General features: G+C 63.7%; 3 protein-coding genes across 6 annotated transcripts in view; 1 reads left to right on the top strand and 2 right to left on the bottom strand.

The window, feature by feature from the left end:
- MORN1 (MORN repeat containing 1) overlaps positions 1 to 4,975 on the bottom strand; it is a 29,638-nt gene extending 24,663 nt beyond the window's left edge. For 2 of the 3 annotated variants that reach the window (XM_037062151.1, XM_037062152.1), the window contains exons 1-6: positions 4,796 to 4,974; positions 3,738 to 3,809; positions 2,327 to 2,425; positions 1,762 to 1,872; positions 578 to 668; positions 38 to 125 (exon numbers count right to left, since the gene is read on the bottom strand). In XM_037062151.1, the coding sequence (XP_036918046.1) occupies positions 38 to 125; positions 578 to 668; positions 1,762 to 1,872; positions 2,327 to 2,425; positions 3,738 to 3,809; positions 4,796 to 4,859 (525 nt within the window). In that variant the 5' untranslated portion in view covers positions 4,860 to 4,974. Of the gene's footprint in view, positions 1 to 37; positions 126 to 577; positions 669 to 1,761; positions 1,873 to 2,326; positions 2,426 to 3,737; positions 3,810 to 4,795 lie in introns of all 3 variants that reach the window. The other variant, XM_037062153.1, reaches the window with a different exon arrangement.
- A 208-nt stretch (positions 4,976 to 5,183) lies between these two features.
- Positions 5,184 to 15,266, top strand: RER1 (retention in endoplasmic reticulum sorting receptor 1). 2 transcript variants are annotated; one of them, XM_037062157.1, is made up of 7 exons: positions 5,184 to 5,266; positions 8,263 to 8,350; positions 9,630 to 9,734; positions 11,227 to 11,326; positions 12,457 to 12,535; positions 13,849 to 13,984; positions 14,429 to 15,265. In XM_037062157.1, the coding sequence occupies exons 2-7, from the start codon at positions 8,270 to 8,272 to the stop codon at positions 14,516 to 14,518; spliced, it is 591 nt and encodes a 196-aa protein (XP_036918052.1). In that variant the 5' UTR covers positions 5,184 to 5,266; positions 8,263 to 8,269; the 3' UTR covers positions 14,519 to 15,265. The 2 variants fall into 2 exon arrangements, with proteins under 2 accessions (XP_036918052.1, XP_036918051.1); XM_037062156.1 differs by lacking the exon at positions 5,184 to 5,266 and having other exon boundaries at positions 14,429 to 14,555; positions 14,721 to 15,266.
- PEX10 (peroxisomal biogenesis factor 10) lies at positions 15,221 to 20,936 on the bottom strand. The gene is made up of 6 exons (XM_037062155.1): positions 20,767 to 20,936; positions 19,845 to 19,925; positions 19,039 to 19,445; positions 17,725 to 17,900; positions 17,474 to 17,609; positions 15,221 to 16,611 (listed from the first exon to the last, which is right to left on the bottom strand). The coding sequence occupies exons 1-6, from the start codon at positions 20,876 to 20,878 to the stop codon at positions 16,543 to 16,545; spliced, it is 981 nt and encodes a 326-aa protein (XP_036918050.1). The 5' UTR covers positions 20,879 to 20,936; the 3' UTR covers positions 15,221 to 16,542.
- Between the last annotated feature and the right edge of the window lie 491 nt (positions 20,937 to 21,427).

Below are 21,427 nucleotides of genomic sequence, written 5' to 3'. Positions count from 1 at the left end.
CACACGGGCACAGTGCCCTGAGAGGAGACCCAGGTACCTCGTAGGTGGAGCCGTCCACGCATCGCAGCACCCCGTGGCCCTGACGCTGGCCCCGGACCCAGTCACCGTCATACGTGTCACCGTTCCTGAGGGGCACATGCAGAGGCCTCTCTCAGGCAGGGTGGCCAGGTGGCAGTGTTGACTCGGGCTGGCTCCGCCAACCGTGCTCAGTGTGCGCTGTGGGACCCAGGCAGAAATAGGCCCAGAACAGATGGCCGGAGCCGCCGGGGCACCAGGCGCCCGTCCTGACGGGCACACAGCCACTGGCCCCCAACCCTGTGTGCGGGGCTTGGGGAAGACGGCAGCGGAGGAAAAAGGAAGGTGGGTTCCGAAGGCAGGATGTCGGCCGAGGAGCCGGTCCAGGGTGTCACGGGCCCGATGTCCAGCCCGGGACCCCTGCCGGCCCTTCCACCCTCCCGACCTCCCGAGTGTGCTGTGGGGGGCGGGGCCCGTGCTCCCCCACCCGGACACCCAGCTTCAGCCGGGCCCAAACCAGCGAGCCCTGGGACCAGGGGCCCATGTCAGGCCACACGCTCACCGAAAGGCCACGTGCCCTTGGCCGTGCCGCTTGTTGTTGTGAAAGGACCCTCGGTACACGTTCCCGTCCTGGTCCACCAGGCACCCGAGTCCTGGGGTGGAGCCGAGGCACCAGTGTCACTTTCCTCCAGTGGCAGGAGGACCCTCCCCAGAGCAGAAAGGCGGCGTCTGCAGGACAAGGCAGGACCCACAGGACACAGCACCCTGGCCCCAGGGGCCGGCTGCCCTGGGTGGGGGGCGCGGTTGTCCGGCAAGACGCGAGCAGCCTCAACGCCAGGGCAGGAGCCTCACAGGCCCTGAGGGAGGGGCAGGCCAGCACCGAGGGGCCCAGACCCATGTGCAGGCTGGAGCCCCCTGCTGTCTGGCAGGCGTGACTCGGCACTGGGTCTGACCCGTGTGCGGGTGTGTTCACGGGAAGCCATGTGTGGGTGGCGGGAAGACCGGGTCCACAGACAGGACACTCGCGAGAACGGCCTGCAGTGCCGTGTTCGGGCATTTCTGGTTCCAGGTGGTGGGAAGTGCGGCCCACGTCTAGTGTGAGTGGACACTCAGATGACTGACCAGCCTGCTTGCCTCTGGGGGCAGCTCAGGCTCCAGCAACCACGAGCCTCTGGCCTGTGTGCTGCGCCCATGGCCCACCTCCCTCCTGAAGCACGGTCCCCGCCCCCGTTCCCAGGTGCAGCCTCCAGTCTCGCTGTCCAGCAGGGTGAGGAGGACCTGAGCCAGCTGAGGCCCCTGGGAGCCCTGAGGCAATGGAGATGACCCCGGGGGCCACGGGCCCAGCCGGGCTGCTGTGGTTGCAGCCGCACGGTGACCCACACCAGGCCAGCAGACCTGTTCCCCTGCGCCAAGGCCACAGGGGAACCCCAGAATCGTGAGCAAGAAGTCAAATGGCGGTTTCTTCCAGCCCCTAGGTTCTGGGTGGCTGTCACGCAGTGGGGGCTAACATTGCTGTCACGGCCCCGCACACAAGGCACTGACCAGACATGGCTCTGGGGGCAGCGAGGAGCGCATGCCCACGCCCTGCCCACACAGCCAGGCAGGGGCTGGGCTCCTGGCCCCATGAGGCACCTGGTGCCCCGGTCAGGTGCACGTCCCTGAGCCCACCCAGCCCACCACTTCCGCACGTCGGGCGGGGGTGCTGACAAACTGCCAACGTGCCCCGAGTTCCGGTGGACGTCAGACCTTCTCTCATGCCGTGGGACATCGCTCCCTCGTAATAGCCCCCGGCTCCGTACTTCATGATACCGTGGCCCTGCGGCTCTCCCAGGACAAAGTGACCAGAGTAGGTGTTCCCTGGGGGTCAAGGAGGAAGGGAGACACATGCTCCGGGTCAGAGGGGCTTCCTGTGTCCCTGCCCGTCCCCCAAGCCCCGATGGCAACAGGGTTATTTCAGAAAAGAGAGTCTCTTTGTCTTATTCCCAACTCTGGGTGATGAGGGGACAGAGGACGAGGGGGTCTGGACCTGCCCTCCTGGTTCCCGCAGGGTCCACCTCACGCTGATCTCAGGGGGACTGACTGCCACGCCCATCTGTGACAGTCAGAGGGTCAGCGGACAGCCCTGGCCGAGCTGTGGGCGGGGAGTCACTGCGCGGCTCCAGGCTGGCAGGTGCCATTAAGAGCCGCCTCCAGGAAATCAGGGGTCCTAGTTCATGGAGGGAAGTGCCTTCCACACCCAGAGGGAGGGGGTTCATGAGAAAGGACATCGCCGTTTGTGGACGGCACGTCACCAGGCGTCTCCGGAGCTGACCTGTCACGGCCCAGTGCCGGTGGCCTTCGCCCGAGATCTCCCCGTCTACAAACTCGCCTTCGTAGTAACTCCCGTCCTTGAACAGCAGCTTCCCACGGCCTGTGAGAGACACTCTGATGCGACATCGGACAGCAGTGGTGAGGGACCACTGGGCCTGATCGTGGCCAGCCCATTGCCCAGGGAGAAGAGCTGGGCCTCGGAGCACTCGGGCCCCTGTGCCCGGCGGGGGGTGGGGTGCGGGGGGAGTTCCCTCTGCCTCTCGTCCAGCAGGTGAGCTCCACATACTGACCCGCACACGCACTGGCCATGAAAAATGTCCTTTGAAAGATTTTTATTTACTTATTTTTAGAGAGAGGAAGGGAGGGAAAAAGAGATGGAGAGAAACATTGATGTGTGGTTGCTTCTCACGTGCCCCCTACTGGGGACCTGGCTTGCAACCCAGGCGTGTGCCCTGACTGGGAATCGAACCGGTGACTCCTTGGTTCACAGGTCGGCACTCAATCCACTGAGCCACACCAGCCAGGGCTGAAAATGTTCTTGACATAGGACTGAGCACTCTCTGCTGTCTTGGTGCAGGGGGGGGGGTACTGCAGAGCCATCACAAGTACAGAGGGGACCTGGTGTCCTATACTGCCTCAGCAGGGACACCGGTCACCTCGCCTGCCAGTGCGAGGGCAGAAGGAGAAAGCCTGTGGACACAGGGTGACGCCGAAGAATGCGTTTCAACAAGGATGACCCACGCGGGCCGGGCCAGGCTCTGAGCAGTTTCAAGTGTGGCCCTCACATGCAGCTGGAGGAAGAGCCAGAGATTCGAATAAAAGTGAGAAGTCTCTGTGTGGCAAAACCACTACATTAAAAGTCAAAAGGTCAAAAATACAGAAAATACTGGAGCCTGCAGGCACAAGCACGCATATAGGAAAGCAGCAAGAGACCGATTCTCCAGCAGAGAATGGGCAGCACTGCGAACAGACGGCAGACTGTGGGCCGAGCTCTGGACCACGAGGGCTGGGCGTCGGCAGAGGCCTCCGGCGACGTGCCCCGACTCCCTCTCCGCTGTGGCTGAGACTTTCCACAGAGGGCAGTGAGCTGCCTCTCCTCAGAGATTAGCCACCAAGGCAGCTGCCATTAACTCTCACGTGAGCAGGGATGAACTAACACCCGGGGAGGGGTTCCCAGGTGCAGCCCCTGCCTGCGCGAAGGTGGCAGGCAGGGTCATTGTGACCTTGGGGCTCGAGGCGGGGCAGCACCAGGGTGTGGTGTCCGGCGAGCCCCAACGCCCAGGGCAATAGTGACAGCGTGAGGGCCCAATCCCGCTGGCTCCTGGTGCCACCCACCGGCCCCAGCTCCCGGAGGTGATGGGCTGTGGACAGGGATGCAGCCGCTGCAGGAAGAGGCCACAGCCGCTTCTTACCGTGGGTCTTCCCTCCTTTCCACTCCCCTTCATAACGGAAGAAGGAATTCGGGAATGTGTAGATGCCATAACCTGAGTGTTGGAAAGAAGATACACAGGTGAGCACGTGACACAGATGACCTGGCTGACGTCCAACACACACTCCTGTGGGGTGACCTGGGGGCACTGAGGGGCAGTAGGCAGCCCCCCTGGGGGGCTCTCAAGGCACCTGCGCACTTCACCTCCTGAAACTCCCCAATGCTGCTGCCCAGAGCTTCAGGCTGGGGCTCAGGAGACCTGTTCACTGTCCGTCCACCCACTCCTTCGTTGGCTTATGCACGGACCCCTGAGCACCTACTCAGCGCAGAGAGGCAGGCCCAGGGGGAGGGCCTTGATAGACCCGTGGTGGGGGAGCAATTCGTAGGAGGGGACTTTTGAGCTGACCCAATTGGCCAGAGGAAGGCAGGGACACAGTGGGGGAATAAACCGCCCCTGTCACTTCTCCGCAGGGCCCTTCCTGTGGCTTCCTGTTCCCTCAGGACCAAGCCCCAACTGAGCTGCTGAGTTCACCACTCCCAACTTCCAACCCTACCTCCCAGCCACCCCCCTGTTTGTGAAGCACCACTTGGTGGGGGCGGGGGGCGGCGGTTCTAGGGAAATGTGGGCGTTGCCAGACTCCAGAATCTGCCATAACCGAGGGTCGGGTTCTACCTGAAGAGAGTGGCGTGGACTCGGAGTTCACTCCAGGCCCTCTCCTTTAAGAACAGCTCCTATCAAACCTCTGAACCACTCGTCTGGCTCGGTTCCTCTGGGGTCGATTTCCAGGCCTCGGGACTTACCCGCCCATCCGGAGTGGGACCAGCACATTCAGAGACGCGACCCCTTCCAAGGCCGAGGGCGATCAGGCCTCCGGGTGCCGACCGGGGCTCGCGGAGGCTGGTAGCGGGAGCCCGGCCGGGATCGGGGGACGCGGGTTCCAGCCCTAGGTCCCTTCCCATCGCCCTCCTACCTAGACGGAGGCCCGGTAAAGCAAGGGGCCGCCGGACGCCCTCCCTGGGGCCCGGGCCTGCAGCCGTTACCGTCCTGTGGGGGCCGCCTCGGCGGGTCCCGGCGCTGCAGGACTTCTTGCCTGACAGCTGCCATCTTCGCCACTAGAGGTTTCCCTTAGCAACCACTAAGCTCTCCTCCATTGGCTCCTTGGTCGCTAGGGGTGTGGCCACGAGGCCAGACCTTGGGCGGAAACAAGCTCTGGAACAGCAACGTCAGGCGTGGAGCCAGAGGACGAGTCTGAGCCTGCGCGACACCGCGCATTTCCTCCGTTGACGTTTTTCCGCTGGGGAAAGGCGCCCGCGCCGGAAGCGGAAATGGTTGGAGGCTCCGCGCCCCGCCCCGGAGTCCATCTTGGAGGCCCGGAGGCGGCGCCGCGCAACACGGAGCGGAAGTGCTCGGCCCCTCGTTCCGAGACCCAGCGAAGTGCCGGCGCGGCCCCTGCCTGCGTCCTCCTCCCCGCGGCCCTCGGAGACCGCGCTCGGGCGCTGCAGAGCCGCGAGGTACCGGCGGGCGGACAGGGGCCGGGGTAGGCGGGGCCAGGCGGGGGTCCGAGGCGCCGTGACGGGCGGCGGACGCTGCCGGCATAGGCGGTGCTGGGATGAACCAGGCCGGTCCTGGACCCCAGGGTCGGCGGGGTGATCGGACGCTGCGCGTGTTGGGAGGGGCCGGCTGCCAGCCCCCGTGGTGTGCGGGGGGCCGCTGTCTTGTCCTTTTCCTCGCTGTGGTGCAGGGCTTGTTGGTGTGATCGGGTGGGAAGGCGTCAAGGTGCAGTCGGGTTGCTGAAGGTGGCATGTTGGAGACAGCTTGAACTCGGTGGCGGAGTCGCCACTTCTCCCAGCCGGCCTGGCCCGGCCCGGCCCGGCGGTCCCCCACCCCCACCCCCGGCTCTGCCGCCCTCGCCGGCAGCGCCTCCGTTTGGCTTCCTGGTGTCTACAGGTCTTGTGTCTACGGGAAGTTACCCTGAGCGCGCGCGTTCTGCTCGGTTTCCTTGGTGTCTTACTGACTGACTGCCCGTGACGTGTGAGATGGCACCCCGTGAAAGGCAGGGGTCCTCCGTGCTTGGGGCTGGCTCCCGTGGACAGCGGCGGGGAAGACCGCAGTCAGATGCGGTGTGGTTAGGGCCAGGTGGACACCTCTGGAGTGCTCGCGCTCCGAGGAGGCGGGCGCCCCTGGAATGCGGCCTTGCTGGGTGAGCCGCTGCGCCTGGAAGGGCTTTTCCATGGAGGGAAGCCCAGCAGTAGAGGCTTCAGAGTGTGACAGGGTACCGCAGGGGATCTAGGAGGAGCGAAGGGACAGGGATATGAGCGGAAAGGTAGTGGGAGCCAGACTGGCCACGGCTGGAACCTTTTGTCGCGCACTTTGAGCACAGATGACCTCCCGAAACTGGGTACCGATAAGCTGTGCAGGACTCCAGGTGCGGCGCTCGGCCTCTGCTGCGTTTCCTTGTAACAGTGGAGCAATGAAGTCTTACTGATCGCTTACCGATCGCCTGCCAGGGCAGGCCTTCCTCCGCATTCGGTGCAGCCGGGCCCCAGACAGGGCCTCTGGAGGGGCTTGACTCCAGGAGGAGGAGAGAGAAACAAAGCCTGGAAAAATGACGAAGCCATGGCCACACAAACTATAAACAGGGTGCCGGGGCCCGAGGGCCTGGGAGGAGGTCTCTCTGCCCAGAGGGAAGAGTGGCTTTGGCCAGGACGTCAGTGCGGGGAGGGAGGCTGCTGGCTGCTAGATCTCCGCAGCACTGGAGCGAGCACGGAGGGGCCGGTGCCCTTCCCGGGCCGATTGGGCATGTGGAGTGGTCACCCAGGCTTCCACTAGGAAGTGACAGGACTGGGCGCTGGAAGCAACTTGTTTGACTCCAAAGTTCACATCCTTAATGTTGTTGTTGGCGGTGTGTTGAGTCCAGACGGAGGGCTGTGTGTCTGTGTGGTCGGATCTTCTGGAAGTGGCTGCTGTGCCTCTGGAAGGCTGTCCACAACCGCTTCTCCTTAGGGGGCTGCTTTGAAGGGACAGCCAGACGTTTACTCTCCGACCTCACTGCTACTGCGTTGTTGGAGCAGAAGCGCTTCAATGGTGAACACCTCGGTCGTAGAAAAGCGAGGCCCAGGAAGACCTGTAGGGAACCCGGGGCGGACTGTCGCTGATGTAGCTCCAGCTTCGGCCTGAACTGGGGGGCCGGCCGGCCTCGGTCACAAGTCTTCGTTTAGCTCTTTGGAGACACAGGGTTCTCCCCAGTGGGCTGTGCAGCTCCACCTCCTGGAGGCCGGAGGCCAGGAGTCATGGTCCTGCCCTGTCCAGCCCTGTCCAGCCCTGCGTCTCAGGTTTTCGCGTCTTCATGGGAGCGAAGGGCACTTTTCTGTCTTCTCCAAGTCACTTCCTAGAACTCTGCCCTGTGCACATGACAGCTTCAGGGAGTGGTGTTCCAAGGCCTCCGCCACACTGTGCGCACAGACTTGGTGATGTGGCACAGTGGGGCTGCCTGGGCTGCCCGGGCTGTCTCAGTGTCAGAGCTGTAGCTGGAAGGGTTTCCACTGGAGGCCACACCCCCAGCCTGCTGACCTCCCTGTCAAAACAGGGACAGCCGGGGCTTCCAGTGCAGGTGTGCCGGGGAGGTGTGGGCTCGGGCGGGGGCGAGGGTTCCGCCCCACACACTGTCTGTCTGTGGGTGGGAAGGGCTGCTGGCAGCTAGCCTTGTCCTCCAGAGGGAGAAGCCGAGGTCTCGCGGCTGCTCAGGAGCCTGGAAACAGTCTGTGGCACCAGGTTGGGGACAGCAGTGAGCTTTGTCCCAGAGTCCTCACCAGCTTAGGGACAGCCCATGCCCCCATTCTCTGGGTCCTTCTCATTCCCAGGTTTGGGCAGCAGCCTGCTCTGTTGGAGGAGGTGCTTGTGGTCTTGGACAAGTGGCTTAAACCGTTTAAGGCTCACCTCCCGCCCCCGCCCCCGTGACATGGGGCGATGTTGCCCACTTTCCTTGGTCACCGGGGTGTCACAGGTTGGTTCCCCAGGGAATCACAACAGCACGTTGCATTAGTCATGAGCAGGTAGGGTTACCCCCGCTCCCCAATGAGGAACTGGGGCACAGACAGCGGGTTGCCAGAGAGCTGGCCAGGGCATGTTTCTCTGGGTGGGGTGGGGGATGTGGCCCTCGGGGCCAGGAGAGGCCTGGCTGGCACCGACACCATGGAGAGCAGCCAGAGAGGGGAGCCTAGGGGGCGAAGGTGGGTGTGCAGCTGTGTGCAGTGGCCCCCTGAGGCAGCAGTGGTGCCTGGGGACCAGCGAGAGGGGCGTGATCCGGGTACGGTGGCAGAGACGAGAGTCGACCTGCGCTGCTGTGCACGGCTCCCGCCTTCCTGGCCCTCCTGGGCCTCGTGCCCCCCCCCCAAGGCGGAAGTGGTGCGGAGAAAGTGCTGAATACCGAATGGCCTGCCTGGCGGCAGCACAGAGGGGGTCAGACCCTCAGTGGCCCAGTCACTTAAAAGTGCTCTGTGTCTCTCAGTTACAGAATGTCCGAAGGTGACAGCGTTGGAGAGTCCGTCCATGGGAAGCCTTCTGTGGTGTATAGGTTCTTCACACGACTCGGACAGGTAGGTTTTCTGAAGACACACTGTGCAGACATTTGAACAAGAAACTGTTGACCCAGCACGTTTTCTGAAGGGCCTGAGCACACCAGTCTCCCTGGTCCCTGGGGGGCCTCACGTTCACGCCGTCGGGAATGGCTCTCCCTTTGCTGGGAGTGCCGAATCGCCAGACGGTAAGTGAATGAGGCCTTGTGGCCGCGTGTCATTTCTGCCACACATGTGTTTTCTGGGCTGTTTTCGAGTTTCAATAACGTGAAGACCGTTCTGAGCTCCTAGACGGTGTAGGTATGGCAGTGGCCCCTAGTCTGATCTCGCCATATCTTCTCCTGGCTACCCACGTCCACGCCCCTGTGGCCCCTCTCGACAAGGTCTGTGTGCGGTGGGTGGACATGGCCTGGGGGCCATGCTGGGGCCGGCAGCACGTAGCAACACACAGCCCCTGTGTGTTTTCTAGAGGAGAGGTCTGACTTGGGGAAGCGTTGCATTTAGCGCTGTATCAGTTTTTTTTTTTTTTAAGATTTTATTTATTTACCTTTAAAGGGGAAGGAGAGAGAGAGAAACATCAATGTATGGTTGCCTTTTGTGTGTCCCCTGCTGGGAGTTGGCCTGCAGGGAACTGGCCTGCAACCCAGGCATGTGCCCTGACTGGGAATCGAACCGCGATCCTCTGGTTCGCAGGCCCGTGCTCAATCCATTGAGCTATGCCAGCCAGGGCAGTGCTGTATCAGTTTTTAAAGTTAAAAAGCTTTTAAAAACTCGGTAGGTGTTATACCCGGGTGGTGGGACTGTGTGATCTCATGTATTCTCTCTACTATCAAGGCCAGTGGAAAGTTTCTGTAGTTAAAACTTAAACACTTCCAGAAGCAAAGTGGGGCACCAACACACACACACTAACTGGGTGCACATGTGCACAGACGCTGGAGTCCTCCCTGCGTGCCCTGTGGCGCTGGGGCGCCCGCCTGAGCACACGGCACTGCCGGGGTTGGGGTGGCCCCGCAGGGCACGCAGGCCGAGCCCTGCACTTAGGTGGCAACTGCAAGGGGCCTGTTCCCTGCCTCGGGCCGGGCCTCCCGGCTGCAGCAGGGCCTCCCCTCGTCGAGTGCCTGACTGAGCTTCTGCTCAGGGGTCGGGCCTGCCTCGGACCTGACTGCAAGTAAATTTGTGGTGGCCGTCATTGCTGCATTGCACAGTGACGCACAGCCTGAGGCAGGCGATCATCGGGAGGTCCCCTTTGCAGGGGGCGTGTCAAGGTCCACATGTCACGCGTGACCTCTTGTCATTGCAGATCTATCAGTCCTGGCTGGACAAGTCAACGCCGTACACGGCCATGCGGTGGGTGGTGACGCTGGGCCTGAGCTTCGTCTACATGGTCCGAGTGTACCTGCTGCAGGTAGGCGCGGCCGCGTGGGCCGCCTTCGTGTCCACGCTGCTGAAGGTGAAGGCGCTGCTGGTGTCTCTTGCGTCTCTGGGTTGGGGTGTTTGGTGAGAAAACAGCTTCTGGTCTCGGTTGGGCACCGAATGTGGGAACAGTCCCTGTGACTCTTCCAAAGAAGGACTGTTTCCCATGTGTCCAGGGCCCACTGTGCCCTGCCGGTTCCCAGGAAAGTGTCCACAGCAGCTGCAGCCCCAGATGCCCGGGGCGGGCGGAGGCTTTGGGGGCAGGATGACCTCCTTCCCTGGGTGCATGAGGACCTTGGCTCCTGAGCGTTCGGCTGTGGAAGCTGCTCCTCTGAGGCCTCGGAGGAGAGCGTGGTTGTCCCATTGAGTGGAAGGCTGGGGACCAGATGTGCTCACGAGGAACCTGTCCCTGGCTCAGGAGATGTCCTCACAGACTGAACCCGAGTGTGCGCTGGCTCTGGCAGCCACCCGGGCCTCCGGTGTGGGTGCTCTTGAGAGGGGCCGTGTGACATGTCCAGGCTCAGGCCCGTCACAGTTTTCTCTGGAGCCAGGAGGGTGTTCCCTCGTTCATGCAGACGCCTCCCCTGGGACTGCCTGGGGTTGAGGAGGACGCAGTCCACAGAGGGACACGTTTGTTCACTGGATGCTATGCTCAGAACTGGGGGGGCGTTCCCACTTAACCCGAGCGTGGAAATGTGTCTCGGATGCCATGCCTGGAAGTCGTCTCCTTGCTTGTCAGCCCCCCTGGCTCCAGGGGGAAGGGTGGTTGGCGTAGCAGGACTCTGTCTGCAGGACGTCTGCAGCTCTTGTTGAAGTCACAGTGACTGGTTTTGGGGGGGTTTTGATTTTTTTCTATTTATGCTGGAACTCAGTCCGTTCTGTAAAGATTGAGGCAGGACCCTCGACCTAAGAGCCGGGGCGGGTTGTGTGGCTGGGCCGGCCCGGCCGCACCTCGTTTCCAGTCCTCGGGCGTGGGAGCCAGTGCGGCTGCAGGGCCCCGAGCTGCGTGTTCCCGTCGTGCGGGCCCCTGCCCGCCTCTGCGGCTCCTGAGAAGGTTGGACTGTGGGACGTTTTGACCTCATTCTTGGCTCCCTGACTTTCCAGTTCTGGGTTTCTCCTGGGAGAGACGGAGACACACCTTCGGGGTGTGTGGTAGTGGGTGCGAGGCTCCGTCGGGTGGTGGCCCAGGTGCTCCGCTGGGAGGAGCCGTCCTCGCTGCCGCTGGGAGCCGGTGGCTTCGGCATTTGGTGCATCTAACTGGCCCCTGCTTGTCCCCTGGGAAGAGCTGTACACCATCTGAGAGAGCTGGCACCACGGACAGGCACTGTACTTTGTGGTCACTTGTTGTCCCTTCCCTCCTGTGAGTGATGTGTCTGCTGCTCAGATCAGCTCCACGGGTCCCGAGGTTCTGCTGGGCCACTCAAGGCCTGTCCCGGCGTATCGTGTGCTCGTGACGTCGCTGACCTTGCCCCCTTCTCTTCCAGGGCTGGTACATTGTGACCTACGCCTTGGGGATCTACCACCTGAACCTTTTCATAGCTTTCCTCTCTCCAAAAGTGGACCCTTCCTTGATGGAAGACTCAGGTAGGGGGCAGCGTCCGCCTGCTGCTGGTCTGGGAGGGGGTGGTTGTGGGTGCCTCGCAGGGTTGCTGTGTCTTCTCCAGATGTGCAGAGGTGTTCTCTTAGTGTTGAAGACACGCCCAGAACCTCAGTAATTGTGATGGGTGTGTTTTTACAATGGCCCGTTAGCCCTCTGAGCAACCGTGCCAGCCCAGTCTGCAGATGAGGGGACTGGGGCACACAGGACCATGGTGCCGGTGAAGGTCCCCCGGCAGGGTCACGTGCGGAGTGGTGGGGTGGGGACGTGGACGCCTTCCCAAGCTGCTTCCCAAACCACACGCCCGTCTCGGTGTCGTCGCCACCCTCAGCGGTCACGTTCCTTCCTCGCGGGCCTGAGGGGTGACTCCTGCAGCCACTGAGAACGCTAGCGGCCAGCTGCGCGGAAGGGCTCTGGCTTCCCAGGGCAGTGGGTGGGAGAGTTCTTGCCCCATGGCTCATGCCAAGGCCAGGTGGGACCCGCTGGGGTGGGCCTGGAGGGGCGCCGGCACCAGTGGGGCCCCATGGGACAAACCCGACGCAGCCCCGGCCCCGGAGCGCTGCCTCCTGCCGGGGGTTGGGGTGTGGGCAGCACTGTCCCCGCAGCAGCCAGCAGCCCACAGCTTCTCTGCGGGACCTGCAGTGCGAACGCTAGATGGAGCACAGCCTTTTTCTGCCGCGTTGCCGCTTGGGGGAATTGAGAAGTAAAACGGAGGACTCGTCTGTCACCTTGGCTTCTCTGCCTGGCAGGAGGTGCCCCTCTGGGGTGGGCTGAAGTCAGGGAGCGGGCCTGGCTCTCCTCTTGCCGTGGGCAGCAGGCGCTCAGCTCGGGCGGACACTCCCTCGGTTTGTGGGGCACGTCCACGTGTCCCTGAGCTGAACTCACGTGCAGGTGAATTTTTAAGCAGTTGTAAAATACATACAATTCTTCGTAAAAGAAAATCTGATGCGAATCTTTTGAAATAGTGAGGTCCCTGGCTCCCTGTCACCTCTGGGTAAGTGACAGGGTTCCACTCTGGGAGTGAGGCCTCTTCACGCAGGAGCGCCAGGGGCCTGGAGGCGGGCTGCGCAGGTGGGAAGGTGAGGCGCGCTCCCCTGATCTGCACTCTGCCTTTCAGACGACGGCCCCTCACTACCCACGAGGCAGAACGAGGAGTTCCGGCCATTCATCCGACGGCTTCCGGAGTTTAAATTTTGGTGAGTTCACTCCTAAAGATACAGCTGCTCTCGTGGGTGAGGGGGACCGTTTCCGGTCCGGTTGGTTAGCGAGTGGCGCGTTGTGAAGCTGCCTTTGTTCTGAACACCCGCTCACCCGGAACACCCGCTCACCCGGAACACCCGCTCACCCGGAACACCCGTGCTGCGCTCGCCAGCCCGGTGCTGGGCGGGGGCCCCGGGTGGGGGGAGGGCTGTGATGCCAGCAACGAGGAGGTCGCTGCAGATGCACTGTGGGGACAGCTGCTGTCGTGGGAAGTGCTGTGCTCGTGTGGAGGGTGGGCTGGTCCCAGTCTCCCTAGAGGTGGTGACGGGTGGACAGAGATGACCCCTGTCTTGGGGAATGGGGGCTCTCGTTTGTCCTGTATTCATTGGGCCAGAAAACTGAAGGGAGTGAGCCACTGTGTGTGTTCTGTGCGTTGGCATGTGAGAGACTGGCCGGCGCTCGGCCGGTCGGGGGTCGAGTCTGAAACGCTGGGGAGAAGCAGTGGGAGGCAGGTGCGGTTGGGGGCCGGGGAGCCCCCCGAGAGAGCTGGCCTTGTGGAGTACCGAGCAGCAGTTTGAGTTGGGGGCTGCCTGGCCCACGGCCGTCCCTNCCCGGAACACCCGGAACACCCGCTCACCCGGAACACCCGCTCACCCGGAACACCCGCTCACCCGGAACACCCGCTCACCCGGGACACCCGTGCTGCGCTCGCCAGCCCGGTGCTGGGCGGGGGCCCCGGGTGGGGGGGGGCTGTGATGCCAGCACCGAGGAGGTCGCTGCAGATGCACTGTGGGGACAGCTGCTGTCGTGGGGAGGGCTGTGCTCGTGTGGAGGGTGGGCTGGTCCCAGTCTCCCTAGAGGTGGTGACGGGTGGACAGAGATGACCCCTATCTCTCGTTTGTCCTGTATTCATTGGGCCAGAAAACTGAAGGGAGTGAGCCACTGTGTGTGTTCTGTGCGTTGGCATGTGAGAGACTGGCCGGCGCTCGGCCGGTCGGGGGTCGAGTCTGAAACGCTGGGGAGAAGCAGTGGGAGGCAGGTGCGGTTGGGGGCCGGGGAGCCCCCCGAGAGAGCTGGCCTTGTGGAGTACCGAGCAGCAGTTTGAGTTGGGGGCTGCCTGGCCCATGGCCGTCCCTGAGCGGGGCAGCGTCACCCCCCTTGCTGCTGTCACACTGGGTGTGACTCGGGAAGGACGCTTCGAGCTGTGTGTGGTTCCATGTGGTGCGTCGTGGAACGGGCAGCGCACACGGAGCCGTGCGCTCAGGAGCCGCGCGCTCACGCCCCCCTTCCTCACATCCCCCTCACACAGGCACGCAGCCACCAAGGGCATTCTGGTGGCCATGGTCTGCACCTTCTTTGAGGCGTTCAACGTGCCTGTGTTCTGGCCCATCCTGGTCATGTACTTCATCATGCTCTTCTGTATCACCATGAAGAGGCAGATCAAGGTAGGCACCAGAGGGCGCTGCACCCGTCCTGGCAGCGTGGGGGGTGCAGGGGGGTGCCACAGAGCAGCAGGAAGCTCCCTGCAGGCCTGGGGTTGGGGGCATGACCCCTGCCCCTTCCCCCAGCATGACCCTGTGCCAGGGCCTGGGGCGGGGACCGGGCCCGGGGTGGGGACCGGCCTGGGCAGACAGCTCCAGAGATGGGTGGGAAGGGCCCCAGGCCGTGCCCTCCTCCTGAGCACGGCGTCCGGTGGGTCAGTGGGAGTCGGGACCTGCCCGACGGCGACAGCGGGTTCTGCCACGTCACCCTCGAGCAGGCCCGGGCAGACCCGACCACACACTCACCAGGGTGTCCCCACTGTGGGTCCACCCGGTCCCCGCTGGACTGGAAGCTGCTGCGGAGTGCTGGTGTCATTGCCTGACGCGTGTCCGTCTCTCTGTCCCCAGCACATGATCAAGTACCGGTACATCCCGTTCACACACGGCAAGAGGACGTACAAGGGGAAGGAGGACGTGGGCAAGACGTTCTCCAGTTAGAGGGCCGCCGGGCCGCCGGGCCGCCGCCGGAGCCCGAGTGGGTTTGAGCCACTGTAACAGCGTCTCCTTTCTTCACATAAAGTAGTTGATGACCAGGGAGTCGGATTTTCTTTCTAAAAAGGAGCCTCAATTATTGTAACCGAAATACCAGGTTCTTGAAGACACTGGCATTTAAGCGGAGTTGCATTGATTTATTTTTCAGTGATGCAGGTGTTCAAGTGGACGGACCAGCAGGGCATAGGCTGGGCCAAGGTGGGGCGGGGGCCGCGGCCGCAAGGACCTGCCCGAGGACGCCATCACCCTGTTGCCCTGCTGGAGGCTGCGGCTGCCGGAGTCCTGCCCTGGAAGGAGCTCAGCGGTTCTCCCTGGGACAATGGTCCTCGCCACGCTCCCCACCGTCACCTTGAGGAGGGGCGGTGGCCGCCTCTTCTCTGACAGGAAACAGCTCAACTCCTGAGGCGTTCTGGGGCCTGGGGACCCAAATACACTATATTTTCACTGTTGGAGGTCACGTTGACGTATGTCTTTTGTGCGGAAAGGCCTGACTCGGTCTGCGGCAGTGCGCGTTCATACGTCAGCCCCCCAGAGGGGTGTGCAGGGGGCACAGCCCCGCCCCAGGGGCCTGACTCCGCTCCGCTTCCTGTGGGAGCCGCTGCCCAGCACGGTGACTTTTTCGATGTGATGAAGACACACACTCAAACCTTTTACTGACTTTTTAATTCAAACAATTAAAGACAGTGCCCCCTTTCTCGCGTAGTCTTTATGGGAAATGCGCCCTGCAGGGGGACCCCTTTCCTCCTGGGTCCGCGGGGACTCGGGCTGGTGGCTCCAGCGGCTCCACCTGACTCGGGTCAGGTGTCAGCTCTGTGGCTTTTCCCTGGTTGGCTCCTCTGCAGACCCCATTCTGGGGGGTGGTACCATTGCTTTGTATCCAGAGGGTGTCCCTTATCGGTGCCCGGGGGTCGCCACTGCCCTCCCCACCACCTTCCTGGCAGACAGTGGGAAGCTGTGTTTTGTGCTCCGGGGTCTCAGTTGGGGGCTTTGGGGCCAGTGGGCCCCGCTTGCTGCTGCTCAGTCTGCCCGTGGTCCTGGGCCCTGTCTGCAGCTATCTTTGCTACTGAGAAGGACAGGGCCATCTCTGAGGCTGGATGATGGCCGAGTCGCACTGCACAGAGCACCTGTGTTGGCCTCTGCCACAGCTACACCACACAGTCCCACAGGGGTGCCCCGGAGACCCCAGGGCCTGTCACCAGCCTTTGAGACACGAGTTGCATTGTGCCCTTGTGACATTACCACACCTACACTGCTGTGGGGCCTGTGTCCTAAGGACACCCGCAGCAAAGTCCTGTCTCTGGCACAAGTTAGTTTTTGAAACCTGAAAATAAAAAAAGCGGCAGGAAGGAGGCTGGACACTGAGGTGAACCTTCCCACCTGCTGGCCTCACGGGGCCTCATGGGGCTTCACAGGGCCTCACAGGCAGTTCGTGGCCGAGCCGTTAGGGCAGCAGAGCTCCCCCCGCTGCTGGCTCGGCCCTAGCAGGAGCCCTGGGTGGGGGAGATCCGGGGCGTCTGCAAGGCCCAGGGCCAGACTCCACATTCCCAGTGGGAGGCGAGCTGCACGTGTGCATGTAGAGGTAGCACTGGGCCCTCGAGTGTGCAGTGCTTTCCCCCTAGTCCCGTGAGTGGGCGTGCCTGGCCCAGCTGCTGCCTGGCACAGTTTGCAGGGAGTGGGGCTGGTGGGCTGACCACACCCCCGGAGAAAGTGCCACCTCCGCTCATCAGCACTTGCTCACCTGGGCCACGCCCTGGTGGTCCGCCAGGGGGCACCTCCTCTCACCACAGGACCGGTCAGCAAGCCCTGGCCTGTTCCTGAGACGCCGTCTGGCTCCGGGGCTGCTGGCGCAGTGTCTCATGTGACAGAAGGGTACAACTAGGGGATGTTACAATTCCCGTGTGAGTTCATCTTGAGGAGGAACTAAGCTTTCTCCTGGGGTCAGGCGGCTCCTGGGTTGCCCTGCCCTCTGGTCACCGGAAGTGCCGCAGGTAGACTAGCTTCTGGGGTGGGAACTTGTCCCTGCACAGGGGACACTCCGTCTGCAGGGGAAGGAGAGGTCGCACAGGCTGCGCCCCCTGCAAGAGCACCGCGGGCCCTCCCCCACTGGCATCTCCAGTGACACGGGGGTCCTTGTCCAGCACAGAACAGGAGGTCGTAGACCCGGAGGGGAGGCCTGAACCCTGGGCAGTTGGGAAGAGGAGACCACCACAGTCCATGCAGGGACTGGGGGTGGGGGAGGGCTCTCAGCCACCACTGACCGCTGCTGAGATGGGCCTCATAGCTGTTTGGTGACTGGCTGCCTGAGCCTCTTAAGGGGTTCTGGGATGAACAGGCCTATCCTGTCCCACTTCCCAAGCCTGGTGTCCCACTCCTAAGGACCACCCGGCTAAAGCCAGGCCAGGTCCCTCCAGCCCTGGAAGGTCTGCCAGCTGACTGCCAGGCTCCCAACAGGACCCACAAAGCCAGGACGGACCCAGAGTAGCCTGTGCTTGGGCACACAGGTGGGCACCCTGCCCCCGTCACCCTGCCTCGCCCCAGGTGGCCGCCCCACCCCCTCCAATGGATTCTGGCTGAGCTGGCAGTGGGGGTGGGCGGGGCCCAGGAGCTGGACCCCTCCCTGAAGTCAGCATGGAGATGAGGCCTTCTGTGATGACTGCCTGGCTATACACAGCCCTGTGCCCTGGGCTTTGCTTTCGGCTGAGCATCCACACAGCAACTGTGGCACCTGGACTCTCCCAAGTGGACCCTGTACCTGGCTTATGTGGGGGCTTTTAAAGACGTCTGCACCCCCCCCCACAACTGCCCAATGAGAGCGTTCAGGGGCAGGCTGCTGACTGGCAGCCACCAGCGCCACCCGCACACCTGCCCGGGAGCCTGGGCTCCAGGCCCACGGCTGCTGACCTTGGTGCCACACCACTGGGTGATGCACTCCCAGCAGAAGAGGTGGCCGCAGGGCGTGGCCGTGGGGTGCCTGCGCTCCTCCAGGCACAGGGTGCAGAGGCTGCTTCTGGTGCCCGCTCTCTCTTCCGTGTGGCTCCTGTGGGGGTGGGGAGGGTGAGCCTCAGGTCCTCACTGAGAGCAGGGTGCTGGGCCCTGGCAGCCAGCTGCACATCCGAGCCAAGAGCCCACACCCAGGGGACCGCCCTGCGCACCTGCGGTGGGACAGGCCTCGGTGCAGCTTCCACTCCCGCCGGGCACGCTGCCTCTGCCGGAGGCCGTAGAGATGCAGGCCCACGGACAGCGCCAGGTGCAGCAGGGAGACGAGGCCCAGCAACCTGTAGCTGGCGAGAGCCCTTGGGTCCTGTGCAGGGGAGCGGTGGGTGCGGAGCTGTCAAGGACCACAGGGGACGGTCAGCAGTCAGCGGCTCGGAGTGGACAGCCTGGAGGTCTGGCCTCCCCCAGCACTTGAGCCCATCAAGTCAGGCCCAACCTGCCTGCTCAGTGCAGACGGGACAGAGAGTGACCACGGGGCCCCTCAGCTGAGTGAGGGGCAGGAGCACCGGGTGGGTGGGCGATAGACATTGCTGGACAGCGCAGGGCGGCACTCCCAACAGGAGCAAAGCCCTGAGCCAAGGTGTGCTCAGAGCTGGAAGTGTGCAGGCCACTCTGGAAGCAGGTGAGGATTTGAGGGTGGGAGGACATCCAGGGACCCCCCTCTCAGATAAAGAACTGGCAAAGAAGCTGGAGAGAGAGCTCCCAGCGGGGTAGGGGGAAGCGCGGGCGGCAGATGTTGCCACCCGCTGTCTGCGGCAGAAGCTCCCTGCTGGTAGATGCCACCATGCCACGGGGGAGACAGTGTGCCAGCCTCTCCTGCAGCGAGTGGCAGGGGCGACTTCTGGTGGAGTCCCGGTCCTGTCTCCCTCCCTGAGGCTGGGGGTGGGGCAGCCACACGTGCCAGGAGGGAAAAGCCCTCTGGGTGGGGCCCTGGGTTTCCAGGCCCCTTTATCACACAGTTCAGCCACACGTACTCAAGGGTGACCGGCATGTGAGAGGCAGAGACGGGACTGACAGGGGAGCCTCGGGCGCCCAGGACAACACTAGCCAGGGCGGCGAAGGGGCAGGGCAGGCTCTCCACAGGGAGCACGACGCTGAGTGACCCAGGAGGGCGGGTGAGTGGGAGTGAGGGAACCTTGACAAGAGGGTGTGAGCAGTGGTCCCGTGGAGTGGGCGTGCAGGGACCAGGGAGGACCAGCAGGACACCGCCAGGAGTGGGGATCCTGCAGTCACAGTGGGGCCACTGTCAGGAAGGTGTAGGGCCCGGCACCCAGGGTGGCCTGCACATGGTGGCTGGGGAAGGCAGCCTCACCCTACTCTCAGGGTGTGTGCAAACTGAACGTCTCCTTCTCTTTTTAGCAGAACGTGAGCCAACAATACCCCGCTGAGTATGCTGGCCCACAAAGGCCCTGAGGGGCCGCCTATACAGGGACGACCCGGGGAGGAGCAAGTGTGGGCGGTGCCACACTTACGTAGGTGACTCCGGCGAGCCTCTTGGCCAGGTGGTAGAAGGCGCCATGCATGTAGAACCAGGCGACGTGGAGCCGCTGAAGGCAGCCCAGGCCTGGCCTGAGCACCAGCACGACCCTCAGCAGTGCCTTCTGCTGTTGCTCCGTCAGGGCAGCCACCTGCCGGTGCACCCAGCGCCTGGCTCCGGAGCGGCCCCGCACGCTGTGTGCCGGGCCGCCCTGTGAGGGCCGGCCGCTGCTGCTGTCGGTCTGCAGCTCGTGCTCCAGGTGCAGCAGGGCCTTGTCCAGCAGGTAGGGCAGGACGGTGTGCAGCGAGACCAGCACACCGCGGCGCAGCCTTGAGGGCACCTGCCTCTGGGACGGGTCCACCTGGAGGATCCCGACGTACTCCTCCCCCAGGGTCTGGTAGCCTGGGGGTCGGGGGGACACCCACGAGAGAGGCTGAGCAGCTGCTGCGTTCTACCAATCCCTGCCTTTCTTGTGCAGAAGGACGCTCAGCCAGGGCCCTGGTGGCCGTGCCAGGGCTCGTACCAGAGCCCTGGCAAGGCCCAGGACCACAGCCCCAGGGACACAAAAAGGATGAAGGAGGACACAGACATGACGGGCACATGGACATCAGAGCTTGCAGAGGCCTTCCTCTGGGGGCAGGTCCCGGGTCCTCTCCTTCCCTGAGGCCGCATCCGGGCCAGCTCCAGCCGCGCTGGGAAGCACCTCCAGGAGCTTCTCATCCTGCTGTGGCCCCCCGCCCCCTGCTGTCCTCTGGGGCTTGGCGTGGGCTGTGGGTCCCCAGGGGCCCACGGGGGTGCTACCTGCAAGTGTGGTGAGGCCAAAGTAGGCTGCATCGGACAGCAACTCAAGCTCTTTCCTCCACTCCAGCCACTTCTTCGCACCTGGGGGCAGGAACAGCACTGTCGCTATGGGGATGGTGTGAGGCCCAGCCTGAACATCGGTCCTTGAGGCTCAGAGGGCCCTAAATGCACTTCTGGCTTCCGGCCCCTGGTGTGTCTCACCTGGGCCACTGAGTCTGAGCACCTGCCCACCTGCGGCCCATCTCCCCCTTCCGAACTCACCTGGGTAAGGGATTGGTGCCCAGAAGGGCCACGAGGACAGGCAGTGTGGTGACCCCTGTCCAGCATCCTGACCCAGCTCCCCAACTGCTGGTTGTGACCTCAGGCAAGTTCCTGGGCCTCTCAATGGAATCCTCTCAAAGGAATCCCAATGTCCCAATCTGTGGGACTGGGCATGACAAGTCCTCCCTTGCAGAGATGTTTTGAGGATTACATAAGTTAAATGTTTGTAAAGCACCGACAGAAACGCCTGTCACCAGGCCAAAGTGTTTGCAGTATTAACAGACACAATGCTTACTCCGAACATGTCCCAGACCTGGGCAGCTTCGGCTGCAGACGCAAGGCTTCCCCACGCTCGCCCTCGCCCTCACCGTCCCCACACCCAACTCCACCTCGCTCCGGGCCGTCGGGGGCGACCGTGGCACTCGCTTCTTCGGTGCCAGCCGCCGTGCGGGCGTAGGCCCTAGCCGAGTTGCCCGTGGCAGCTGCGCCGGGCGGGCATGGGGGGTCGTCCGTCCGCCCGAAGGCGTGGCTCTCTGGACCACCCCCGGCCCAGACCTTCCTCTGGCGCCGATCACTCTGCCAGCCGCGCCCTCGGAAGCTCACGCGCGGAAGGGCCTGGGTTGCCCCCTGCCCCAGGGCCGCCCCCCCCCCCGGGCCTCACCCGCCAGGCTGTGCAGGACGCTGCCCGCCGCGCTGCGCAGCCCGCCGCGGTAGTAGTCGTCCTTTTGAGCCGCGCGAACCACCTCGGGGACGCTGGCGGCCGCGGGAGCCATGGCCGCAGGTACCAGGCTAGCCCCGCCCACGCGGGCGATGTCTGACGGCGGCCGCACCGGGCCTGCGGCGCACACCTCGTGCGTCACCGCCGGGGGGGGGGCCGCGCCCGGGCGAGCGGGCTCGGATTGGGCGACATGCGACCGTGGGCTGGGATTGGGCGATGAGAGGGGCGGGGCCGCGCCGAGGGGCCCCGCCTAGTGGAGGCCGGGATCCGAGAGAGCGGCTTAGTGCTGGAGCCCAGTGCGCGAGCGCGGAGGACAGAGGGGAGGGGCCCGGGGCTTGGGGCGGGTTCTGCGTCTGAAAGCTGATCCCGCTGCTTCGGGGAGCGGGGCGTGGGACGAGCCCGAGGGACAGCGAGCGGGCATTTAAGTCAGAGGCGGGTGCTGACCCTCGGGACGTGGGACGGGCATCTGAGCCAGGGGACTCAGGTGGTGCAGGCTCCCCGTCCCTGCGTTGCTCCGCCCCCACCCCCACCCATGTCCTGTCAGCTTTTGTCACCATCTTAGGTTGTGATTCTGAGGGACCTCACGGCCCCCTCCCGCCCCCGA

This window comes from Sturnira hondurensis, unplaced genomic scaffold, assembly GCF_014824575.4.
Source record: "Sturnira hondurensis isolate 20B ecotype Veracruz unplaced genomic scaffold, ASM1482457v3 Scaffold0013931, whole genome shotgun sequence".
Classification (NCBI taxonomy): Eukaryota; Metazoa; Chordata; class Mammalia; order Chiroptera; family Phyllostomidae; genus Sturnira; species Sturnira hondurensis.
This window is presented reverse-complemented; position numbering and strand designations above follow the sequence as displayed.